The following is a 27,112-nucleotide window of genomic DNA, read 5'->3' as shown; positions in this document are numbered from 1 at the left end:
TGTTTAGTAGCTTTGTATAGGTGTCACGTGGATTATTTAATAAAAACAGTGTTGTGGTAATAGGTTGAGGACTAATCTCCCCATTTTTAAAGTTTTAACATGCAATACAAAAGCCTGCTGATATTCCTGGTCTGACCGAAATATGGACTGCCTTTTCCCGCTAGGCATTCATGACGTGCAGTTATACAGCTTGTACGGTGCCTTCAGGAAGTATTCCCACCCCTGGACTTTTCCCACATTTTGTTGTTACTAAGTGGGATTAAAATGGATTTAATTATTTTCTATCAACGGTTTACAAAAAACACTGTGATAGTAGAAGAATTCAAACATTTGTAAAAAAAAAAAAAATACAAAAATAAAAACATTTAAAAAAAATAATAATAATAAAAAACACTAACAGTCAAGTTTGGACATACTACTCTTAATTTTGTTTACTATTTTCTACATTGTATAATAATAGTGAAGACATCAAAACAATGAAATAACACATGGAATCATGTTGTAACCAGAAAAGTGTTGCACACTCTTGGCATTCTCTCAACCAGCTTCATGAGGTAGTCACCTGGAATACTTTTCCAACAGTCTTGAAGGAGTTCCCACATATGCTAAGCATTTATTGGCTGCTTTTCCTTCACTCTGCGGTTCAACTCATCCCAAACCATCTCAATTGGGTTGAGGTCGGGTGATTGTGGAGGCAAGGTCATCTGATGCAGCACTCCATCACTCTCCTACTTGGTCAAATAGCACTTACACAGCCTGGAGGTGTGTTGGGTCATTGTCATGTTGCAAAACAAATTATGTACCACTAAGCGCAAACCACATGGGATGACGTATCGTTGCAGAATGCTGTGGTAGCCAAGCTGGTTAAGAGTGCCTTGAATTCTAAATAAATCACAATGTCACCAGCAAAGCACCATTACACCACCACATCCATGATTCACAGTGGGATCCACACATGCAGAGGTAATCTGTTCACCTACTCTGCGTCTCACAAAGACACGGGGGTTGGAATCGACCATGCGTGAATCAGGTCTTCAGTCTCCTCTGAACAGTTGATGTTGAGTTGTCTGTTACTTGAACTCTGAAGCATGTATTTGGGCTGCAATCTGAGGTGCAGTTTATTGCCTGTTTTCTGGTGTTGATACCTCTGCTGCAGAGGACAAGTTCATTAGAGTTAACTCTGGGTCTTCCTTTCCTTTGGGGGTCCTCATGAGAGCCAGTTTCTCCGTAGCCCTTGATGGTTTTTGCAACTGCACTTGAAGAAACTTTATAAATTCTTGAAAGTTTCCAGATTGACTGACCTTTTATGTCTTTAAAGTAATGATGGACTGTTTCTCTTTGCTTATTTGAAATCTTCTTGGACTTGGTCTTTTACCAACTATGGCTTGTGACAACACCACTAAATGGCTCAAACATGAGGAAGGAAAGAAATTCCACAAATTAACTTTTAAGAAGGCACACCTGTTAATTGAAATGTATTCCAGGTGACTACCTCATGAAGCTGGTTGACAGAATGCCAAGAGTGTGCAAAGCTGTTATCAAGGCAAAGGGTGGCTACTTTGAAGAATCATGCATTTTTTGCTTACTACATGATTTCATATGTGTTATTTCATAGTTTTGATGTCGTCACTATTATTCTATAATGTAGAAAACAAAGAAAATCCCTGGAAAGAGTAGGTGTCCAAACTTTTGACTGGTACTGTATATGAAAAATAAAACTGGCTCTTGATTACATAAGTATTTAGTCAGTACATGTTAGAATCACCTTTGGCAGTGATTACTGGGGCGAGTCTTACTGGGTAAGTCTCTATGAGCTTTCAACACCTGCAACATTTGCCAATTTATGTTTTGCAAAATTCTGCAAGCTCGTTCAAATTCGTTGTTGTTAATTGCTGGACAACCATTTTCTGGTCTTGCCATAGATTTTCAAGCAGATTTAAGTCAGAACTGTAACTCGGCCAGTCAGGAACATTAACTGTCTTCTTGTTAAGCAACTCCAGTGTAGATTTGGCCTTGTGTCTTATGTTATTGTCCTGCTGAATGATGAATTCATCTCCCAGTGTCTGATGGAAAGCAGACTGAACCAGGTTTTCCTCTAGGATTTTGCCTGTGCTTAGCTCTATTCCGTTTCTTTTTTTGTACTGGAAAAACTCATCAGTCCAAGCATACCCATAACATGATGCAGCCACCAGTATGCTTGAAAATGTGGGGTGTGGTACTCAGTAATATATTGGATTTGCCCCAAACATATCACTTTAAATTCAGGACAAAACGTGTATTGCTTTGCAACATTTGCCACCATGCTTCAAAGGGATAATCAATGTCTTTTTATTTTTACCCACCTACCAACAAGTGCCCATCTTTGCGAGGCATTGGAAAACCTCCCTGGTCTTTGTGGTTGAATCTGTGTTTGAAATTCACTGCTCAACTGGGGGAACTTAGATAATTGTATGTGTGGGGTACAGAGATGAGGTAGTTATTCAAAAATTGTGTTCAACACCAGGGGATAGAATGAACACCTGCCAAATCCGGGTAGATTTAGCTAATGGCGGGTAAATATGTCTACTTCACCAGCCACATTGGCGGGTGGTCTATTTGTAGGGCTCTACAGTGCAAGCATTTACATTCGCATTTGTGAGTCAAAAGCAGTGGTGGAAAAAGTATCCAATTGTCATAGTTGAGTAAAAGTAAAGATACCTTTTTAATAGAAAATGACTGAAGTAAAAGTGAGTCACCCAGTAAAATAATACTTGAGTAAAAGTATTTAGTTTTAAATGTATTTAAGTATCAAAAGAAAATGTAATTGCTAAAGTATAAATAATTATTAAGCAAATCAGACGGCACCATTTTCTTAATTTACGGATAGCCAGGGGCACACTCCAACACTCAGACATAAGCTCTGTTGTTTTTCAATGTTATTTTGAATCTGCTGCTTCAACTGATAACGAATAAACGCGGTCTACTACTAGTCACATCCCAAATCTCACAGACAGTGACATGGCTCAAGTGGCTCCGTTACCACGGTAGCCTCCCACCCTTAAAGGGGCGGCTGAAAATTCTGTCTGATATTTTGGTTAAGACTCGGGTCTGAAATGAAATTGAGCGATCTACCACATTTGCTTCTTACGAATACATTTCTTGTTTTAGAAACATTACAAAGCATGGTCATGTTTTTTTTAAATGTTATTATGGCGTACAAATATTTTGGCTGGTGATAAAAACAGATTGGCTGGTGGGGCAAAAATTACATTTTGGGCCCTGTTAAACACTAATATTGCACACAGAGTCCATGCAACTTATGTGTCTTCATATGCACATTTTTACTCTGGAACATATTTAAGCTGACCATAAATCTCAATTGAAAATGATGTCTTAACACAACAAAATGTGGAAACGGTCAAGGGGTGTGAATAGGGCTGTTAAGGTGACCATATTACCGCCACACCGGCAGTCACTAGTCATGACAACAGTCAAATTCCACTTGAGCGTTTTGTCACGGTTATTAGGCTTCTTCAAGCTCTGATGCTGCTAATAGTCATTAGTAGCCTACCAAACTCGCTAACTACCTGGTACTCAGCACATTTTAATCCGCTTTACAACGGGTGTAGAGCCTAACTGGAATACATGCATATTGTGTGAGTTTCCAGTTTGAGGAAGATAATTCTCACCATAAAAATGCAACTTTACAATAAATGCATTACATGCATAATTACATTTGCGGTCACTTTTGAGAATGGTGTTTTCCTGCTAATTGAACATTCACGCTTATAGCCTACTGTCGTGTGTGCATTGCTGTGCTAATAATGTGAAGAAATAGCTTTAATAGTTAACATTTTTAGCTAAACGTTCTGATCTGTTGCGTCAGACTCATTGCTTAAAACTGTTTTTTTTTATGCTAGGGGTTGTATTCATTTGGGGTCCCATAACTGTCCCAGACTATTTTGGAATATTTATTTATTGTTCAGAATATAATAGGTCAATGTTTGTTCTATGGGGGATAGTAGATGGACATAGGCTAATGCTTTTGCTGTTCGTTAGCCCTACTCATGTTCTTGTCTGACAAAGTAAATGTGGACAGTTCTTCCAAAATCTTCAATACATGCCTCGGAATTGGATAAGGACGTGCGCAGTTGCATTCCCGATGTGTCTGTCTTCACTTGTAGCCTGTGAGAAATACCCAATCACGTGATTGAGAGCCGCGTGAGTGAGAGGTGCTTTGACACGCAACTGGGAGAAGGGAATTCTAATTATTATATTCAGACCAAGGGCACAACGAGCACTGCTGTAAAAGGGCATGGATTTTTTTTAGGGTGCATTACGGAACCCAAAGGGAATGCAGCCAGGAAATTAGAGGCATTAAGTGCATGTCAAATTGTGAATGAGAGACTGATGAATTGTGTACAGCTTGCGCAACAAAAACTAAGCAGAGCTCATGCCTTATCATAAAATTTTTTCAAATCCACATTAGTCACATCATGCAGACTTAGAATGTTTTAAAAATCAAAACATATAGCTCAAACTTTGCATCACAACTAAAGTTGCATACAGTGCTTTTGGAAAGTATTCAGACCCCTTCACTTTTTCCACATTTTGTTACATTACAGCCTTAATCTAAAAAAAATTCCCTCATCAATCTACACACAATACCCCACAATCACCAGTTTTTTTTTTTTTTAAATGTCCACTTTAAAAATTAAATAAACGGATACCTGCTATGAGACTCGAAATTGCGCTCAGGTGCATCCTGTTTCCATTGATTATCCTTGATGTTTGTACAACTGATTGGAGTCCATTTGTGGTAAATTCAATTGATGAAACATGATTTGGAAAGGCAAACACTTGTCTATATAAGGTCCCACAGTTGATAGTGCATATCAGAGCAAAAACCAAGCCATGAGGTCGCAGGAGTTGTCCGTAGAGCTCCGAGACAGGATTTTGTCAAGGCACAGATCTGGAGAAAGGTACCTAAAGAAAATCTGCAGCATTGAAGGTCCCCACCAACACAATGGCCTCCATCATTCTTAAATGGAAGAAGTTTGGAGCCACCAATACTCTTCCTAGAGCTGGTCGCCAGGCCAAACTGAGCAATCGGGGGGGAAGGGCCTTGGTCAGCGAGGTGACCAAGAACCCAATGGTCACTCTGACAGAGCTCCAGAGGGACAACCATCTCTGAAGCTCTCCACCAATCAGGCCTTTATGGTAGAGTGGCCAGACGGAAGCCACTCTTCAGTAAAAGAGCCTGCTTGGAGACAGCCTGCTTGGAGTTTGCTAAAAGGCACCTAAAGGCCCCTGACCATGAGAAACATTCTCTGGTCTGAAGAAACCAAGATTGAACTCTTTGGCCTGAATACCAACTGTCACGTCTGGAGGAAACCTGGCACCATCCCTATGGTGAAGCATGGTGACAGCAACATGCTGTGGGGATGTTTTTCAGCGGCAGGGACTGGGAAACTAGTCAGTATCGAGGGAAAGATGAACAGAGCAAAGTACAGAGAGATCCTAGATGAAAACCTGCTCCAGAACACTCGGGACCTCAGACTAGGACAAATGTTCATCTTCCAACAGGACAACAAACCTAAGCATACAGCCAAGACAACGCAGTAGTGGCTTCCAGATAAGTCTCAATGTCCTTGAGTGGCCCAGCCAGAGCCTGGACTTGAACCCGTTCGATCATCTCTGGGGACACATTGAAAATAGCTGTGCAGTGACGCTCCCCAACCAACCTGACAGAGCTTGAGAGGATCTGCAGAGAAGGATGGGAGAAACTCCCCAAATACAGGCATGCCAAGCTTGTAGCGTCATACCCAAGAAGACCCGAGACTGTAATCGCTGCCAAAGGTGCTTCAACAAATTAATGAGTAAAGGGTCTGAATGCTTATGTAAATGTAATCTGTGTTGTTTTAAAAAAGAAAAAAATTGCAAAACATTCTAAACCTGTTTTTGCTTTGTCATTATGGGGTATTGTGTGTAGATTGATGACGAAAAAAATGATTTAATCCATTTTAGAATAAGGCTGTAACGTAGCAAGTTGTGGAAAAACTCAAGGGGTCTGAATAATTTCCGAATGCACTGTAACTAAATGAAGCATATAGGAGTACTTGTTTCTTTGTTAACCGCTCAACACAGAATAGCCGCATGTGCGCACTTCCTCAAATAGTTTGGAGAAAATATCCTTTCATATTTTATTGAGCTATGTTCAATTATATTCTTCATGCTATAAAATAATGCCACGGAATTCTAAGCCAGTCTTACCTTCTAAATTAACTAGTGAATACCACAGCCGTATGGCATAGCCAGATCAGGGCCTAACATCAGGACAACTGAGTATGCTCTTCTGTTCTTCTGAAATAGGTTACATTTTCTTCATATCATGTTTCCTTAGACCTGTTTAAATAACTAATGGATTTATTGTGATGCTGTAGGCCAGAAATATTATTTGGCTCCTGACAGCCCCCCAAATTAATTATGAATATTGTTTTTTCGACCCCAAATGCATTGTCCCAAGAAGGAAGTACCTAAACAATGCAAAGGTTACATTTGAACTTGCTTCATGAGGAGAAAGATTGCAGGAGTCAACTAATAAAGCAGGCAGCGGAACATTTTGTGGTGCTGCTGAAACGTAAAGCTGGAACCGCGGCGCAATCAATAGGTGAACAGCGCCTGGTGCTGAAAATATAGCTGACTTGTTATATCAGTGTTGCCCAGCAACATATGGAGGAAAAACTACACCAGTCAAGTAATTCATTTCAACAATCTTCATTGTAATTTGACTTTACAAACAACAAGAGGGCTTATGCCTATATAAAATAACTTAACTGGCTGAGGTAGGCTTAGAATATGAGGCTTAACAGAATCTTTCACAAAAAGATATAGCCTAATAGAAGTGGGCTTTTTTTTAAATAGGCCTACTTACAATTTGTAACTGGCCAAAACTGTAGCATATATAATAAACAGAAAATACTGTCAGATTGAGATCTAAATATTCCTAGATAAGCACTCACAATAATGTTGTTAGTATTGACTAAATACAGCCATATAGGCCGCTAAGTTACTTACTCACTCAATGGGAAGTTGCATTTCCACGATCTTGTGGATCTTGTGGATGTCGGGTAAGATGGATATGATTTTGACCTCGATTGACTTGTGAAAGCCGGTTCCTGTTGTGAGTCTATATTGTGTTCATAGAGGAAAATGTGGACTCGCAGAGATGTAAGTCAATCCAAACATTAGCACATAAAATGCACATTTCTTTACTGTGCTGTATTCCTCTGAGCATGCCACCCAAAACACACACAAGCACTCCTGAGTGCATTCCATGATTTGGCTCAATGTCTGGAATTAAATCATTTCAGTTTGATTTGCTGCCTCATTCGGCGAGGGTATCGTTTTCTTAGCAAGGGAGGAGAATTCTCCACCTGGGTGGACTGAGAGGATCACATACAAACAATATCTTTTGGCATGATGTCGTCTTCAAATCTGGTGGAGAAGTTGTCAGCTGCTTGATGAAAATCTTCCACCTCCGTGACAATGCTGCGGCCTGGACCCTCCGCCTGTCGTTTCCAAATCAATTTTTTTTTTTTTTATTCCTAGTAAAGGCCTCAAGTTTTTCCACCATGTCCACAACAGTTTTCCCTCTTCCTTGTAACTACATATTTAACCTGTTTAAGTGACAGAATATGTCAGCCCAAAAAGGTGTGTGTGTGTAGCTTGCAGTTAAGGCTTCAATGTTTCTGTGTTGGGCCTCTGTCTGGGACGGGAAGGCCACTTTGAAATTCCATGCTTCGACTCAGAATGACGTCTGAGATTTAATAATTTGCTGACGGCAACATAATCATTGCAAGTACGACACACTTGCTTGGCATTGGGAAAATATGGTAAGATAAACGCATATCTCTCTGTACGCTCTTCCCGGAAACTTCCATTTTCATTTTCCGCCTTTCTCTTGATACTTTTTGAGAGCGACATTTTCCCTTGCTATCCAGCTAATTGTTTTGAAAGAATGTTGACGTTAGAAAAAGTAGTGTAGCCTACTGTAGGCTACGTAGACCTGTTTTTCCCCACCAATCAACGCACTTAGAAATAGACAAAAATAATAATTGAATAGAGACATGGTGATTTTATGAGCTTAATCAGATCGAAATTATTATGTTATTGTCACTGAATGTATTATGTACTAATCATATGTGTTAAATGTTGTTCAATTTGTAGTTTAGTAGGCCAATTAATTGTGGTAATATTATATAATAATTATGATCTGGCCCGCCGACTATTAGCTGATGAAATTGTTGGGACAAAGGCCAAACCTAGTCGACCAACACTGGTGTAGGCTATATTGCATGGATTTATTAGACTTTTTAACATGAAAATGTTCCAAAGTTCTGCATCAGGCTGTGTGTGATAGCCAGGAGATGCTAAATGTGTTTATGTTAATTAATGGTAAATTACTGTGAGACCGGAAGTTATTATTATCACTGGCTGACCAAATTTCATGACCGGCACAACCCTAGGTGTGAATACGTTCTGAAGGCACTGTATACACTAAGTGCACAAAACATTAGGAACACCTTCCTAATATTGAGTTGCACCCCCTTTTGCCTTCAGAACAGTTCAATTCGTCAGGGCATGGACTCAAGGTGACGAAAGCGTTCAAATTATGCTGGCCCGTGTTGACTCCAATGCTTCCCACTGTTGTCTCGTTGGGTGATGGAATATTATGGATAATATGGCAAAACTGTTGAGCGTGAAAACCCCAGCAGCTGCAATTTTTAACACACTCAAACCAGAGTGCCTGGCACCTAACACCATACCCTGTTCAAAGGCACTTAAATATTTTGTCTTGCCCATTCACCCTCTGAATGGCACACATACACAACTCATGTCTCAGGGCTTACATATCCTTATTTAACATGTCTCCTCCCCTTTATCTACACTTATTGAAGTGGATTTAACAGGTGTCATCAATAAGTGATCACAGTTTTTACCTGGTCAATCTGTCACGGAGGGGGCATGTTCCTAATGTTTTGTACACTCAGTGTATCTCTCCATGGTCCTGATCATGAGTGGTGTTTAGCAATGCCCTATGCTTGTTGCCATGGTGACAGCCATGTGAGTGGAAGCTTGTCATTTTGATATACTGCTGTCAGCAGAACGGCAGAGAAATCAATGCTGGGACATTGGCAGAGGCTGCAGGAGGCAAGAAGGGGGGAGTAGCGTTCTTTTGAATGCTACCCTCCAGTCTCCAGTGGCCATACGACAAGGCAAGGGAAAAGGTATCTTCGTAGAATTGCTGTCATAGCATGTCATTTTGGTTGTAGTGATCTTAATCATCTGTCTAGGTTACAGTGTGCATTTACTATGTATGAGCACTTGCGTATGTGTGTACGTGCTGAATTACGCTGGTCCTCTTTTTTTCCCCACCCATTTGCCCCAGCCCTTTGCATTACTGGGTGTGTTTGGGCCGGCCCAGCTCTTCTCATGGTTTGTGTTGCAGTAATCAGGCGGAACTGTGAAATCATATGCTGAGTGTGCAGGTCTGCTACACGGTGCAATCAAGTACAGTCAAACCATTTCTCACTCTCTGTGGACTACACTCTTTCACCATCTTCTCGGTCCTTATGTGTTCTCAACAGTTACTGAAATGTTTGCTGATCCTCAGAATCACTTTGAGGTCAGTCAGTAATAATTTCTAATTTTGTTGCAACTCTGTTATTTTTTTCTTTCAGGTGATAGACACCCATGTTGACCATCAAGCTGGGGGGAGTTGAAGGAATAAGAACCAACCAAAGAAAAAGGGAGAAGACATTGTGTGGAGAGGAGAAAGGGACTGAACATAACTCAACATTACAGACTTGTGACTCATCATTTTAACCAGAGAAGGACTGCCACACAAATGTGGACCTCCCAAAAAGTAGTAAAATAATTTCGCCTTTCCATATAGAAGACAACAGCAATAATATCTGTGATGTCTGAAAACAAAGACATAACGAATCGCCACTTGCGGCACAAGCTGCAAAGCCTGGGACGACGGCTGGATGAGCTTGAGGAGGCCACCAACAAGCTCCAGAAGTCCGAAGATGAGCTGCTGGATCTGCAGGACAAGATCATCCAGGCAGAGGGCAGCAACTCCTCCATGCTGGGCGATGTAGAGGCGCTGCGCAAGCGGCTACTGAGGATTGAAGGAAAAGACGAGGAGGTGTGTAAGGCAGAGGATCTCTGCCGCACAGTGAGGGAAAAACTGGAGGAGGAGGAGAGCTTGACCAAGGACCTAAAGTCTGAGATTGAGCGCCTGCAGAGGAGGATGGCTGAGTTGGAGAAGTTGGAAGAGGCCTTCGGCAAGAGCAAGTCAGACTGCAGCCAGCTCTGCCTCAATCTCAATGAAGAGAAGAACCTGACCCGGAAGCTCTCCTCTGAGCTTGAGGCCCTCAAGGCCCGTGTGATGGAAGTGGATGCATCAGAGGTAAGGCTGGACCGGGCTGAGAAGTTTCTGGCAGGGGAGCTGGAGCAGCTCAAGGGCCTCACTCAGACTTTTGTGAGTGAGAGGAAGAGGCTCCTGGAGAAGCAAAGGGAGGATGAGAAGCTTATACTAAAACTGACAGAAAAGCTGGATTGTCAGAAGAACAGGATCGGCCGAGCAGATCCCAGCCGCACAGACTTGAGGGACCTCCGCATTGAAGATGACCTCTCATCTGGCCTGACTAGCAAGCTGGGGCGCAAGAAGAGCGTGGACTACCTGAAACTGGGCGATGACGTTGGGCTAAGGAATAAGTCAGAAAACGAGAAGAACAGCCTTGATGGCCAGGAAGACAACAAAGTCAAGGAACTCACCCAGGAAGTTGAGAGGCTGAAGAACCGGCTGAAGCAACTTGAACTAGTGGAGGAGGATCTCAAGAACACAGAGTCAAAGAGCGGAGAGCTGCAGGAGAAGTTCCAACAGGAGAGGTCCCGCAGCCGAGCCCTCAACGATCAGGTGGAGCAGCTTAGAATGCAGCTGTGCAGTCACGGCAATGGAGGGCTTAGCAGTCCAGCAAAGGTCCTTGAGAATGGCAAGGCAGAAAATGAAGAGATCAATGTCCGGGGTGGGTTCAGGAAGGACAAGCCTAAGTACAGGAGTGCTGCAGCTGCAGAGCCAGCCGCCCCCAAGTACAAGAGCAGAGAGCTGTCCCCGCAGCACAAGAGGGAGACCAAGCTGAGGAGCAAAGAGCTGAGCAACTCTGAGGAAATTTCTCCGAAGTCTGTCAGGAGGGCACTCAGTCCTTCACACAAGAGCAGGAGGACACCAAAGACTGGATCCTCAACTGCCTCTGACAATGTAGTGAAAGAAATAGGTAGAAGGGTGGAGGACAAAACAACAAGGGGAGGAGCCCATGCTCCTGTTAGCACGTCTTTGAGTGACAGCAAGAAGGTCTCGGTTCTTAATCGCTACCCTCCAGCAGCTAATGACCAGAAGCCATGGAAGACATCTCAGAAGCCAAGTGAGAGTGAAAGCAAAAAGAGCCAAGTGGATAAGTTTTCTAGATTGAATGTTTGTTGTGACAGTGAGTCAAACAATTCTGTTGTGGTGCCTGAAAGCTCAAGCAAGACCAACACAGTCTCCCCTCCTGAAAAGGATGCTTCTGCGTCTGACCTGGTGTCTGTGGACCTGGTTCAAGAGGCTCCTCCAGTGTCAAACCTCTCACAGGCCAATGGGTCGTACACTGCCTACAAGTCCCATGTGTCCCCGCTGGTCAGTGATCATGGCTCTGAGGGTCACTCTTCAGCCTCTGAGACTGAATCCACTGGGTCCAGGCCCTCAGAACCAGAGCCTGTGTCTGAGGTGGCAGCACTGAGTAGCAGAACCTCCAACCCTCCGAAGTACTCTAGATACTCTCGCCTACAAGACTCCCAGTCAGAGGGCTCCTCCACCAGGAGCTCGATTGATGAGGAGCAGAACAGGCTGTTGATGGCTGAAGGAGGATATCTGGAGCCCACTCACACCCCAGCAGGGATGGAGGTCCGCAGGGTCTGCAGTCCACGGGAAGCCCTGAGGTCAAAGGCAGTCATCAAGCCGGCCATTGTGGAGATTGATAGGAAGGAAGTTATGATATCCGGAGTCGGGGCAGAGTTCTTGACCTCCAATGGCAAGCCCAAAATCTCCACGAAACCTGTCCTGACCACCAACAAGATGACCAGCAGCATCACTATCTACCCCAACGATCCCAGCTCTTCCAGGACCAGCAGCCGCAGCAGCAGTGTATCCAGCGAGCCACCAGTCAAGGAACGCCACACGTCCACTAGCAACATTGTCATCGGGCCCAGTGAGCACAGGGGGAACATCTCCATCCCCTATGAGATCTCCATTCCCAAGAGTGAGATCACCCTCCGGCCATCCATAGATGGCCTGGACGAAACAGATCAACCAGGGGTGCTAGGGATGGCCCGTGCGGAGACGCACCTACGCCCCCGAAGCAGCTTCAGCCTCCAGTCACCGGAGACCATCTCAGACTTCAACAACGACACAGAGTCAGGTTTCGAGAGCAGCAGTAGCAGCACTACCACCGTCACCAGCTGGAGGAGACACCACGGCCACCACACCTCCCAGGACGACGGTCTCCCAGAGATGAGAAACCTGACTGTGCGGAGCACCTGGAGGAACAGGGGGGCGGCATCTGTGGACGAGCCTGGCCAGGGAGCCAGGCTGGAAGGGGTGGGTTCTGAAGATGAGTTAGAGTCGGTCACCACGTGGAGGGCGTACCGAGCCACCACTGTCCTGGACAAGGAGGAGAAGGTTAATGCCACAGGGGCCTCTACATCACGGGCAGCCAGGCCATCGCCAGCAGAGCTGTACATGCGCAGGATTAAGAACAGTGTGGTGACCACCAGGGACATTGCAGAGCCGGTGCGCCGGAGCAAGAGCTCTCTGTCACCAACTGAGGGAGTTATGCAGAGGAGTATCCCCCACGAGCCTGTCAGTTCTCAGGAGCTCACGCCCCGGCAGACACAACCCATGGTGAGTTTAACTTCTGTACAAACTGTCTTTGAGAAGTATTAGCAGACCTTGTGGAGGCCCCACAATTTACTATCAAACATGAGGAAATAATTATGCTCAGTGTTTTTAGATTTCTGTCACTTCACTAATCTGACTCAAACAAAACACCATTTGTTTAATTTCAGATTAAAGGTGAACAGCAGATTGTTGCCAGCATTTGGCAAATAATACATACTCAGGATGTTTAGTCTTTTGAAGAATAGAAAAAATACTCAACAGAAGCTACTGTTCTTATACCATCTGCTTACAATAGTTCTTAAGCCTGTTGCATATCTGGTCATTGAGTCTTGACAAGGAAATGTACAGGGATACTGTATTTGGCTCTATTAATATGATAAAAATGTCCTTGAAGTGGTGCTCAGTATGAAGTAAATATTACAAATACTGAGCTATATTTATATGCTCAACATTTTTTCTAAATGATATTCGAATAGTGAAATAATTCAATTGCTCAGAGAAATATTTTGTTTTACAAGTAATGCATTTTTTCCCCCCAAAAAATGTGGCACCCCTGTTTTCAATACCTTTCAATACTTCACCTTGCAAGGGAAAGGCATTGATCTTTTTTCTAAAATGTTTTATGAGATTGGAGAACACGTTGGGAGGGATCTTAACCTCGTCCCCGGGATTGAATTGCAGGTAGATAGAGCCTAGTAACAGTTTGGGACTATTTGGAAGTTAGGGGTTGTGGATTTACTGAGTGGCATGCTAATCAATTCAAATTCTGAGTGAATCAAACAAATAAATTGTGGCTCTAAATCAAGGCGGGAGAGGGTGGTCACTAGTTAACACAGCCACAAAGTCATAAACCGTGTGTATTTCTACAATATCTCTTCTTAAAATCTGATTTTAAACCTGATTTTAAACCTAACAACTTATGCCTAACCTTAAACTAAGACCAAAAAGCGTTTTGTTCTTAATTTTTTAAACTTTGTGCCTCTGGAATCTGTGGAAAGCTAGTCGAAACCATGTGGGAGCGAGCCTGTGACAGTTGTATTAGATTGCGAATATCGCCAATCACCCTAACCATATTATTTTTGCGAAGCCAAATTGATTCGGAGTTCAGGCATATAAAGTTTATATGTGAAAACTATTTCTAAGATGCGTACTTCCTTTTTTAAATTACTATCGCTGCTTTGCTTGCGCTTTGAAGTCCACAATGTAGGGGGAACTTCTAAAGGGTTGAGCCTGATGGTGATGAACTGAGAAAAAATCGGCGTCTGTTTTCGACTATCCTGCCATTTTCATATAATCCAACAAATGTAAAAGCCTGGAGTTTGAAATGGCATTGGCACTTGGGTTGGAACCGGTGCTATGGTTAGATGACATGAAAATAGAGCTCTTTGGCCATGCACACCAGTGGTGGGTTTTCCATTAAATATGGATCCATAAACAGAAAATAACCCCATAATACGGATGGAAAGGGCATTTTAAATGTTAATTGAATAATATATATACACTATCGGTCAAAAGTTTTAGAACACATACTCATTCAAGGGTTTTTCTTTATTTTGACTCTTTTCTACATTGTAGAATAATAGGAAACTAAGACATCGAAACTATGAAATAACGCATATGGAATCATGTAATAACCAAAAAAGTGTTTAAACAAATCCAAATATATTTTATATTTGAGATTCTTCAAATAGCCACCATTTCCCTTGATAACAGCTTTGCACACTCTTGCCATTCTCTCAACCAGCTCCATGAGGTAGTCACCTGGAATACATTTCAATTAAGAGGTATGCCTTCTTAAAAGTTCATTTGTGGCATTTCTTTCCTCCGTAATGCGTTTGAACCAATCAGTTGTGTTGTGACAAGGTAGGGGTGGTATACAGAAGATAGCTCTATTTGGTAAAAGACCAAGTCCATATTATGGAAAGAACAGCTCAAATAAGCAGAGGAATGACAGCCCATCATATCTTTAAGACATGAAGGTCAGTCAATACGGAAAATTTAAAGAATTTAAAGTTAAAGTGCAGTTGCAAAAACCATCAAGCACTATGATGAAATTGGCTCTCATGAGGACCACCACAGGAATGGAAGACCCAGAGTTACCTCTGCTGCAGAGGATAAGGTCATTTGAGTTCCCAGGCTCAGAAATTGCAGACCAAATAAATGCTTCACAGAGTTCAAGTAACAGACACATCTCAACATCAACAACATCAACTGTTCAGAGTAGAGGTCGACAGTTTATGATTTTTCAACACCGATACCAATTATTAGAGGACCAAAAAAAGCTGATACCTTTTAATCTGCCTATTTATATATTTATATATATATAGATATATATATTTGTAATAATGACAATTTACAACAATACTGAATGAACAATTAACACTTTTATTTTAACTTAATATAATACATCAATAAAATCAATTTAGTCTCAAATAAATAATGAAACATGTTCAATTTGGTTTAAATAATGCAAAAACAAAGTGTTGGAGAAGAAAGTAAAAGTGCAATATGTGCCATGTAAAAAAAGCTAACGTTTAAATTCTTTGCTCAGAACATGAGAACATATGAAAGCTGGTGGTTCCTTTTAACATGAGTCTTCAATATTCTCAGGTAAGAAGTTTTAGGTTGTAGTTATTATAGGAATTATAGGACTATTTCTCTCTATACCATTTGTATTTCATATACCTTTGACCATTGGATGTTCTTATAGGCACTATAGTATTGCCAGCCTAATCTCGGGAGTTGATAGGCTTGAAGTCATAAACAGCGCAATGCTTGAAGCACAGTGAAGAGCTGCTGGCAAATACAGGAAAGTGCTGTTTGAATGAATGCTTATGAGCCTGCTGCTGCCTACCACCGCTCGCTCAGACTGCGCTATCAAATCATGGACTTAATTATAATATAATAACACACAGAAATACAAGCCTTAGGTCATTAATATTGATACGGAAACTATCATTTTGAAGACAAAACATCAGTGAAATACAGAACCGTTCTGTATTTTATCTAACGGGTGGCATCCATAAGTCTAAATATTCCTGGTACATTGCACAACCTTCAATGTTATGTCATAATTGCGTAAAATTCTGGCATATTAGTTCGCAACGAGCCAGGCGGCCCAAACTGTTGCATATACCCTGACTCTGCGTGCAATGAACGCAAGAGAAGTGACACAATTTCCCTAGTTTAATATGGCCTGCTAACATGAATTTCTTTTAACTAAATACGCAGGTTTAAAAAAAATAATACTTCTGTGTATTGATTTTAAGAAAGCATTGATGTTTATGGTTAGGAAACATTCGTGCAACGATTGTGCTTTTTTCGCAAATGCACTTTTGTGAAATCATCCCCCGTTTGGCGAAGTTGCCTGTCTTTGTTAGGAATAAATAGTCTTCACACAATTTGCAACGAGCCAGGTGGCCCAAACTGCTGCATATACCCGTACTCTGTTGCACAGATTGCAAGAGAAATGACACAATTTCCCTAGTTAAAAGACATTCATGTTAGCAGGCAATATTAACTAAATATGCAGGTTTAAAAATATATACTTGTGTATTGATTTTAAGAAAGGCTTTGATGTTTATGGTTAGGTACACATTGATGCAACGACAGTGCTTTTTTTCGCAAATGCGCTTGTTAAATCACCCGTTTGGCGAAGTAGGCTGTGATTCAATGATAAATTAACAGGCACCACACCGATTATATGCAACGCAGGACAAGCTAGATAAACTAGTAATATCATCAACCATGTGTAGTTAACTAGTGATTATGTTAATGTAACCGATGTGAAATGGCTAGCTAGTTAGCGGGGTTTGCGCTAATAGCGTTTCAAGCGGTGACGTCACTCGCTCTGAGACCTTTAAGTAGTTGTTCCCCTTGCTCTGCAAGAGCCGCGGCTTTCGTGGCGCAATGGGTAACGATGCTTTGAGGGTGGCTGTTGTCGATGTGTGCAGAGGGTCCCTGGTTCGAGCCCAGGTAGGGGTGAGGAGAGGGACGGAAGCTAAACTTTTACATTAAGATTGATTGATTTTCATAAGATATGTTTAATGCTAGCTAGCACCGTACCTTGGCTCCTTGCTGCACTCGCATAACAGGTAGTCAGCCTGCCATGCAGTCTCCTCGTGGAGTGCAATAATAGTAAAATGCCTTTTCATGTAAAACGCATTACTGATGAGTGAAAATTACCTTGAAAATTAAACAAAATTAAACAATCTCTTTGCGCATCCTCAGAACTCTAGGTTACATTTACAGTCCGCGCTGTAAACAATGTAGGCTACTGTCAATGCCACGTGATGTCTGAAGGAGCAGTAGCTCAATGCGCCATACATAAATACAACAAAGTGTGTTGTTTTTATTAAATTAAGCATTTCAAATGGAATGGTATATCCTTGTGTACCATGGACAATTCAATTTAAACAAATCTTTTTCATGGTTAAAATAGGCCTTTTAACGTCTGGTCGAATATGGGCATTTCCATCTAAAAGGACCCATAAGCGCCAACGGGAAGTTCATAGAAGCATGTGCATTTTGGGTGTCAAGTGAAAGAGTCCATTTTTTCCCCCAGCCCTTTTCCATCCCAAAAATGGAGTAAGCAAATGTTTGTATTTTCTGGTTGAACAGATGGAAAAGGGTCTACCAGAAAAAGTCTTAAAAGGTATTATAAATGCATCAACACACAACAATGCTGAAGACCCCTGCCAACTAATATCAACAGTTATATTTGGACTTTTTTTTTTGCCTTCTGTAAGTTTAAGAAACATTGCCTTGAATCTTGTAATTCCGTTACGAAAAACCCACATATCTTTAAGATATTTTCTCATTTCTATCCCTCATGAGGAATGAGGATAATAAAAGTCAGAAATAAAGGTAGACCTACCAATTAGTTAGTGTTTTTACTGATATCAATTGTGTTTCTGAAATTAAGTGACTAAAACTCATTCTCTTACCAAATCAGTAATGGAATTTCTGCAATTTTAATTGGCTACAATGGGAAATCATAGTAGTCCACTACTGTCCTACCTTCCACTGGCATACTGTTATGTTCAGCTCCTCATTTTTTTTCTCTCTCTTTCTTGTGAAAACAGTCTGGGCCCGGTTTCACGATAGCTTACCCAATAAAAATACACTAAATCACTGATTTGGCACATAATTGCACACATTAGACTGCACATGAAATACACTGAGTGTACAAAACATTAGGACCACCTTCATAATATTGAGTTGAACCTCCTTTTGCCGTCAGAACAGCCTAAGTTCGTCGGGGCATGGACTCTACAAGTTGTCGGAAGAGTTCCACAGGGATGCTGGCCCATGTTGACTCCAAAGCTTTCCGTAGTTGTCAAGTTGGCTGAATGTCCTTTGGGTGGTGGACCATTATTGATGCACACAGGAAACTGTTGAGCGTGAAAAACCCAGCAGCGTTGCAGTTCTTGACACACTCAAATCAGTGCGCCTGCACCTACTACCATACCCTATTCAAAGGCACTTAAATATTTTTGTCTTTCCCATTCAGCCTCTGAATGGTACACACACACAATCCATGTCTCAATAGTCTCAAGGCTTAAATATCTTTCTTTAACCCTGTCTCATCCCCTTCATCTACACTGATTGAAGTGGATTTATTATCAATAAGGGATCATAGCTTTCACCTTGATTCACCTAGTCAGTCTGTCATGGAAAGAGCAGGTGTTCCTAATGTTTTGTAGACTCAGTGTATATTGAGACATTATAGACAGTAGCCTACAAGTAGCAAAATAGAACTCAATCGATTGAACATGAATTGGTTTTCAATATGATTGAATAGGACTATTGCCTACTGTTTTAAATGTTTATGTCGACTCGGTTTTCATTTGAACCACATTGTTATATGTCGCTATTTGTATCAATTGCAAAAACATTGGCAACTTTGTAATTATAGTCAACTTTGTTCTGAAGCTATGTCACCTCCACCTTACCTGACACCCTAGACCTACTGCATACTGCCCCAATAGGATGCAATCACCATCGCACTGCACACTACCGTATCCCATCTGGACAAGAGGATTACCGATGTAGGAATGCGGTTAATTGACTACATTGGGAGTAGAGGTCAACTGACTAATCGGAATGGTCGATTAATTAGGGCCGATTTCAAGTTTTCATAACAGTCGGTAATCTGCATTTTTAGACATTGATTATGGCCGATTACATTGCACTCCACGAGGAGACTGCGTGGCAGGCTGACTACCTGTTATGCGATTGCAACAAGGAGCCCAGGTAAGTTGCTAGCTAGCATTAAACTTATCTTATAAAAACGATCTTCACATAATCACTAGTTAACTACAAATGGTTGATGATATTACTAGTTTATCTAGCTTGTTCTGCATTGCATACAATCTATGCGGTGCCTACTTTATCATCGAATCACAGCCTACTTCGCCAAACGGGTAATGATTTAACAAGCGCATTCGTGAAAAAAGCATTGTCGTTGCACCTAACCATAAGCATTGCGCTGTTTATGACTTCAAGTCTATCAACTCCCGAGATTAGGCTGGCAATACTATAGTGCCTATAAGAACATCCAATAGTCAAAGGTATATGAAATACAAATGGTATAGAGAGAAATAGTCCTATAACTCCTATAACTACAACCTAAAACTTCTTACCTGGGAATATTGAAGACTCATGTTATAGGAACCACCAGCTTTCATGTGTTCTCATGTTCTGAGCAAGGAACTTAAACGTTAGCTTTTTTTACATGGCAAATATGGTACTTTTACTTTCTTCTCCAACACTTTGTTTTTGTATTATTTAAACCAAATTGAACATGTTTCATTATTTATTTGAGACTAAATTGATTTTATTGATGTATTTATTGATTTATTTATATATATATATTTTATATTATATATATATATATATATATATATATATATATATATATATATATATATATAATATATATAATATATATAATATATATATATATATTATATAAACGGCTGATTAATCGCTATCGTCCCTTTTTTGGTCCTCCGATAATCGGTATCAGCGTTGAAAATCATAATTGGTCGACCTCTAATTGAGAGTCCACAGGGCGGCACACAATTTTTCCCAGGGTTTGGCCGGTGTAGGCCATCATTGTAAATAAGAATCTGTTCTTAACTGACTTGCCTAGTTAAATAAAGGTTAAATGAATGTAAAAATGTTAAATTACTCTTATCGCAGTCATTCGTCTGTGAGCTGCTCCATGGGACAACCAGTTGTTTGAGCTGCGCATGCTTGCTGCCCGACCGATAGTTCTGCTCAAACTAGGCTTTATGCGTCACACACATGAGGAATTGTACAGTATGTTGATAGGCTACTGCTGTTACGATTGACCCTTTTCTCCTCCCTCTTCTCAATCAGGCCCAGCTGTCGTTTTGCCTCTGCTAAGGATTTTTGAGATTTTCACTGTAAAAAAGAAATACATTTTAAAAAGTGCTAAATCTTAGTGGCACTTCATTCTCCTTTTCACCTCATTTAACACCTGATTTACTAACAAAAGGCCCATCTCAATAGGTGGTCCAGGTATCCTCATGACATGGCACAAGTGGGGGGGTGGGACTTTTTTCTCTCTCTTGTTCTCCATTGCTCTGCTATTTTTCCTCAAGCAAAGGTGAAGGCCAATTATTCCTTGAATGTCCTACTCCTTGAAGTTTGCAGTTGTCTAAAAAAATTCAGTATTTGCTCAAAGCATATATTTTTCCTTTAGTGTCTGTACTTTACTGTATTTATAATTGGGATATTGCTTTTCAACAGGAAACGTTAACAAAATCACTGGAGGACATCTTTAAGCTAACAAAGGGGTATGGCACACACCCCCTCAATTAGAGCACTGTGTGTACCTACTTTGCTATTTGGAAAATATAGTCCAGAAAACACCAACTCTAGCTTTCTGGTGTGTCCACTTTGCATGAGTGTTCAGACACTCTTTTTCACTGACGCCGGGCCTAAAACTTCAAGCTTAGCATAGCAGTTCTCTGAGCCTGATTCCTGGTGCTGAAGTCAGCACAAAGAGAAAAGGGTGGGACAAAAAAGAGAGGGAGGATGAAAATGAAAAGACCTCAACAGGGAGGATTTTTATTTTTACAAAAACCTCAAGGGTCCCCCCCCTTGCTTGTATTTTTTGTGCCAGAGCTTACCAACTGTGACCTGCCAGCCGGTGTGCTATTCCTGACATAATTGAAGATGGGCATTGTTCAAAGGCACACCTCCGTGTAGCTGGCCTCCATTTGACTCCATTTCCCACAATGTGGTGCAGACAACTGGTGTCAGATATTTAGCTGCTTATTAAGCATGGCATGTAGTCTGGTCAGTTACGTCTGAGAGAAGGCTGACTGTTTGACACGTGCACTTTTATTAAAACGGACACGAGAGACGAGCTTGTTCACATTTACTGGTAGAATGTGAGTCAATCTGAAATGTACTGGCACGCAGATAAGCATGCGTTCAATATAAATAAAATGTCAATTCGCGTATCTATGATGCTTTCTAGAAATGTGTTTTATTTGGGTTTTTTAGCCCATAAATGTTGTTTTATTTGTCACTCAAATATCACATGAAAACTTCTGCTCTAGCCAAAAGGACCTCATTATTCCTCTCCCTATCTTATCCATATCCACTTGCAGTGGGGAGGCACATCTATACGTTGTACAGCAAAAGGTTATACAGGGCCTCAAATAGATGAGGTGAAAATGACATCTGCCCCCCCCATGCCCCCTCATCCATCAGCCATGTTCATATTTATCTTCCATGGCACATATCTTATAAAGGGGAAACAACAAGCTTATTGTTAAAGCTGTCATTGGAATGGTCTGTCTGGGCTGTTTTGTGTCTGCTTCATAGCTCACACTAGCTCAAGTTATGCTTCTTTAATACAAGCACTAGGCAGGCATGACTAGATCTATGGGTTGTCACACAACAGTGATGCTTGTTGTGGCTGTAGCCTCTGAACTGTACATTTCTGGGTCCGGCTAATTATAAGGGGTCTGGTCAGGGGTCAAGGAGGTCAGGGCTCCCTCTTTAACAGAGCTGCGGATGTGTCATTGTCTAATCTGCTGGTTGGCCGACGAGGCTCTGTTTGATCGTGTGCAACTCGACTCACCCAGCTCCCCTCGCAGTCAAAACAAACACAGGCCTCCGATGCTAAGGTCACCAGCCCTCCACCAACCTTTTCATCTCCCGCCGAGCAAGACATTAAATAAATAACATGCCGGCAACACGGCCCTTAGATCTATAATTGCTGTCACACTCTGCTTTTATAATGCCCCCTATAGCCCCTCGTTAGCCGTCAGTGGGGAGGGTGTCTTTCCTCTTTTGTTTTCTATTGCTCCTTAAGCAAAGGGGGACCTTGAAGTTTGGGGTTGTCTAAAAAAAAAAGCCACTGTTGCTAAAAACATATATATATTTTTTTACCCTTTTAGAGTGTGTTCTTTATTTTATTTATAATTGGGATCTCCCCTTTATATCAGGAGCGGTTAAAGAATCGCTGGAGGATGCATTTGAATGAAATCAGCCTAACACGTAAACATCACCCCCCCCCCCAAGAGGCCCTTTCAGCATCCCATACCTCTATGGTCTCTCTGCCCTCATCCCTACCTGAATGAGTCCCATTCGTTTAACTGAGCGAGAGAGCGAACCATCAGGGTCATTAACTCAAGTCAATTCCAGCACGTGAACTTAACACGGTCCAGTTCATTAATCTTATCCCCTCCATCCATCCTCTTTCCCATTACTCACATTAGCCCTCCCTGATAGGATGAACTCTTTCCATGCAACCGACTTGTTCCTGAAGTGCAAAACCAGCTGTGTGTGCTGCTGATGAACTACCTAATTTGTTGTGATTTTTTTGTTGTTGTGTTCCAATCACTCATTGTTGCCTCTGCGCCCTCCCAAAGGGAATATTGTTATAAATCAACAGTGCTTGTTTCCAAAATGCCTCTCTCTCTGTTAACTTCACCAAAGGCAGTCGTCCTCTCTTATTCCAGTTGTGTCGTTAGTATTCGTTAGAAAAGGGCTGAACCTCTTGCGTCGACCTGAGACGCAGACGTCTCATCTAGCCATCAGCAAATGCAAATGCGCTACGCCAAATGCTAATAGCACTCGTTAAAACTCAAACGTTCATCAAAACACACATGCAGGGCACTGAATTAAAGCTACACTCGTTGTGAATCTAGCCAACAAGTCAGATTATTAAAATGCTTTTCGGCGAAAGCATGAGAAGCATGAGAAGCTATTATCTGATAGCATGCAACACCCCGAAATACCTGAAGGCGACGTAAACAAAAGAATTAGCGTAGCCGGCGCTACACAAATAGCAGAAATAAAATATAAAACTTTCATTACCTTGGACGAGCTTCTTTGTTGGCACTCCTATATGTCCCATAAACATCACTATTGGGTCTTTTTTTCGATTAAATCGGTCCATATATACCCAAAATATCCATCTATGGAAACTGTGTGATTCAGAAAAAAACACTGTTTCAAAACGCTACGTCATTTTTTAAAATTAAAAAAGTCGACAAACTTTCACAAAACACTTCGAAATACTTTTGGAATCCAACTTTAGGTATTAGTAAACGTTAATAATCTATCAAATTGATCACGAGGCGATGTGTATTCAATAGCTCCACGCTTTCAAATCATCTTCCGAAATCTCTCTTCCAAAACTTCCTGTCGGAGACCGGATGGAAAGTGGTCTCTCTTCCTCGTTTGACCAAGAAACAACGAGAAGGCAATTGACAAGACTGGTGACATCGTGTGGAAGCTGTAGGACTTGCAATCTCGGCCCCATTTAATTTCGTGCCCCTTGAACAATACATGCAAGTGGCGCATGGATATTTTTTTCAGTTTTCAGTGATCAGTTTTTCTTGCGCTTTTCGATAAAACAGACACTCTGTTATAGTCACAGTGGTGATTTAACCAGTTTTAGAAACGTGAGAGTGTTTTCTATCCACACATACGAATCATATGCATATACTATATTCCTGGCATGAGTAGCAGGACGCCGAAATGTTGCGCGATTTTTAACAGAATGTTCGAAAAAGTAGGGGCTCGACTTAAGATTAGGCATCTTGCGACTGCTCGACTAAAGAAATCTCGGTCGACCAACAGCCTATCGACCAAACCATTGACAAAAATAGTCGGCCCTAGTCTACACACAGCTCTGTTGTCCCAGGGTGATGTTTAATTTACAAGGTTTGCTATATCGGTTAGTGTTTAACAACAATGCACAGTAGCTCTGCCTATCATGAGGCCTCTTTCTCTGATCATTGATCAGCCATAGTTTTAGCGTCCCTTTTTCTATCAGTTGTTTTTATAGAAATTGATCTTGAGCCAGACGTTTTAACCTCTGCCTGTTATGACCTCTGTCAGGCTAACCCCACATAATCAATAGCCACTGAAGAGAAGACCCAGCAATTTGATGTCCTTCAGTACAGAGGGTGACCATCTGTCAGTAGATGGCTATTTATCTCATATCATTTATTTGGTTGTCATTTGTTTGACCCCTCATCATAGAGATCCTAGGGGACATCTCTTATTCCATTGAAAGGTCACATTTGTGACAGCATTATAGCATCAGATTATAAGGGTCTCTGTGTGGTTTTAATGGCCAGCGGGAAAATGGCGACTGACTGCATACAGCCTCACTAACTCTCCATTCTCACCTCCAAGTACAGCACAGAACGTCAGTGTTGTTTTTTGCAGCCCACTGTAAAACTAAGAAACCTCAGATGGTATGTGAATGGGCTGTGAACTTATGGTTGGCTGTGGACCATAGCTCGATCTGTCTGATTGCGATACGAAAACATCCTTTGTGTGAGTCAGTCAAACTCAGTTGCAACAAGGTGAAATGCATGGCCCATGCTGTCATTCTGGTTGGTTTTTGCCCGACTTGACCTAAAAAGCCTGGAAAAACAATCTGCGCTGGAGTTAAACTTGGACGATTCCACGGAGGAGAGCTGGTTGGTGGTTTAAACATCAGAGGAGATCCCAATGGCCTGTAAGAAAAATGATTGAGAAATGGGTTCCAAAAGGTATGTTAGAGCTATTAAAGTCTTCCCTGGACAAAGACCTCAAAACATAAATTTTAATAAGCGGATTGAATTAAGGCTTCTCTGAAATGTATTACCTTGGGTGTAATGAGCATTGTCTGCTTGGAGACTAGCTTTTTGGCGCACTTCGCTTCTAACATGGAACGTAAGTGATGTACTTCTGAAACGCAACCAGAATTAGACAGCTTTCATGTCAAAGCAATGGCATGTTTTGCAAGGCATGTAATGCATGTAACACTCCATGTGTGTTGGCCTCGAGGTAACCTGGGTAGTTGGCCATGATTCTGTGCTGTAATATACGCCAAAATGTTTTCATGACTTCTGCCTGAAGGGGTGTTTTCAGAACTGAGTGATTTTCTGAGTCTTTGTCAAAAGTCTATTGTCTTAACTCCAGAAATGCACCCCACCCAAAACGTTTTCCTTTTTATCTCAAAACAAAAAGTGGGGCCAGATTTGATGTCTAGTTTTTTTATTTTGTTACTAAAAAAACATATCAGCCCCCAATCATAAGGTATTTGAGTGAAGCGGGAACAAAGCAGGTTTGTGATGAGGGCTTCAGCACTTGGCGTTCCCAGTACATTTCCTCTGCTCATGTGGCAGATCAAATTGCCTAACCAACATTTATAACGTTCCGACATTCCACAAGCAGAAATATTTTCTGAAATTAAAATGTAGTTATGGGAAAATGTCCCTAGTAGCTTCTGGGGTTTTTGCACTCATTGCCTTATTTAAGCCACTCCGCTGAAATACTTAAATAACCTATATTTGTAGGCCCATCCAACCCGGAACCTTTTTAATAAACTTTTTCTAGAATAAGGAGTTATCTCCACTATCCACAGGAAAAATGTCAAGAGTTGCAGCTTCAATGGCTCAGAAAATAATCCTGTGGTTTGGTGATGAAAACAATTCCCCCAAAAAGAACATGACCATTGTACATTTGGTGTTCATGAAGCATAATATACATATGGTTACACTCAAAACACAGTATAACCCAACTCTTCAGCTGTAATGCTGTAGTCAATGCAGAATGTGCTCTGGTCATTTCTTCCCTTTGGGATGAATAGAACAGGAAGTTGCCATCTTGGATCTGCCCTGCCCGTTTGGCAGCCCTTCGCATTGTAACAGGCTTCTTGTCTGCCTGCCCGTCTTCCCCAGGAGACGCAGAGCGGCCATTAAGGGCAATTAGCAACGTTCTGCTGCGGTAGGCAGGATGGGATTCCAGCGGCCTGTCATTAATTACAGTACTACAGCCTTTTTAAAACTGAAATCATAGGCCTTTGCTTTCAGACGTTTACTAACTGCACTGTCATCTCTCACTTTCCTAGAACAAGGTCATTGAGGTTGCGTGAAGGTATGCAAGCAAGTTTTATAGGGTGCTCATTTGCTAGTCGAGACCCATATAAATTATAAATTCCTCACTGGGGTGTCTTGTTTTCGGTCTAAGGTTTTTTTTCTCCCTCTGTTTTGTGGCAAAATCCACAGTCGCAGCGGCTTGCCAAGATTTCACTTCTCACAGACCGTTGAGTTAATGACCTATAAGTGTTTGTTGTTTCTGTTTCACTGTGACTAGGCTGCTGACAACACTAACTCCAGCTCATGGTCACGGAGGACGAGGCCGGCGCCCAGTGACCTGGGTACCTACGAGAGGGAGAGAGTGAGGAGCTCCAGGCCTGACCTAGGGGCCAGCAGAGGAACGGGAACCACGGCTTCCAGACCAGAGCTGTGGTCCAGTAGGGGTCAGGCTGGCCATGCGGAGAGGATGACCGGGCGCGGCAATCGACCATGGAGCAACCGTCAGACCGACAACTAAACCGGCCAACCGTCTTAGTAGCTCCGCTTCATAATGTCCAGGTAGGATATTACATTTGACATTTATGTAATTTATCCAGAGTGACATGTCAGAGGAGCCTGCTTTCTAATTAACAAGAGTATCTTTAATTTTTGATATAGTTTCTGATAGTGTATACAGGTTGATACTGTATAGTGTTATCACCTGACGATAACATGAGAGATTATCTTCTCATCTCACTGAAACTGTGTAATAGCCATGACTATT

The 27,112-nt window shown here is 41.7% G+C and overlaps 1 protein-coding gene across 2 annotated transcripts in view; it reads left to right on the top strand.

Annotated features, from left to right (window-relative positions):
* The window catches only part of LOC112256466 (leucine zipper protein 1), an 84,996-nt gene that overhangs the window by 48,894 nt on the left and 8,990 nt on the right, over nt 1–27,112 (top strand). For both annotated transcript variants that reach the window (XM_024429740.2, XM_024429741.2), the window contains exons 3-4: nt 9,723–12,985; nt 26,627–26,907. In XM_024429740.2, coding sequence (XP_024285508.1) covers nt 9,962–12,985; nt 26,627–26,866 — 3,264 coding nt within the window. In that variant the 5' untranslated portion in view covers nt 9,723–9,961 and the 3' untranslated portion in view covers nt 26,867–26,907. The remainder of the gene's footprint in view (nt 1–9,722; nt 12,986–26,626; nt 26,908–27,112) is intronic.

This window comes from Oncorhynchus tshawytscha, linkage group LG08, assembly GCF_018296145.1.
Source record: "Oncorhynchus tshawytscha isolate Ot180627B linkage group LG08, Otsh_v2.0, whole genome shotgun sequence".
NCBI lineage: Eukaryota > Metazoa > Chordata > Actinopteri > Salmoniformes > Salmonidae > Oncorhynchus > Oncorhynchus tshawytscha.
Note: the sequence above shows the minus strand (reverse complement) of the source record. Positions and strands in the feature narration are given on the sequence as shown.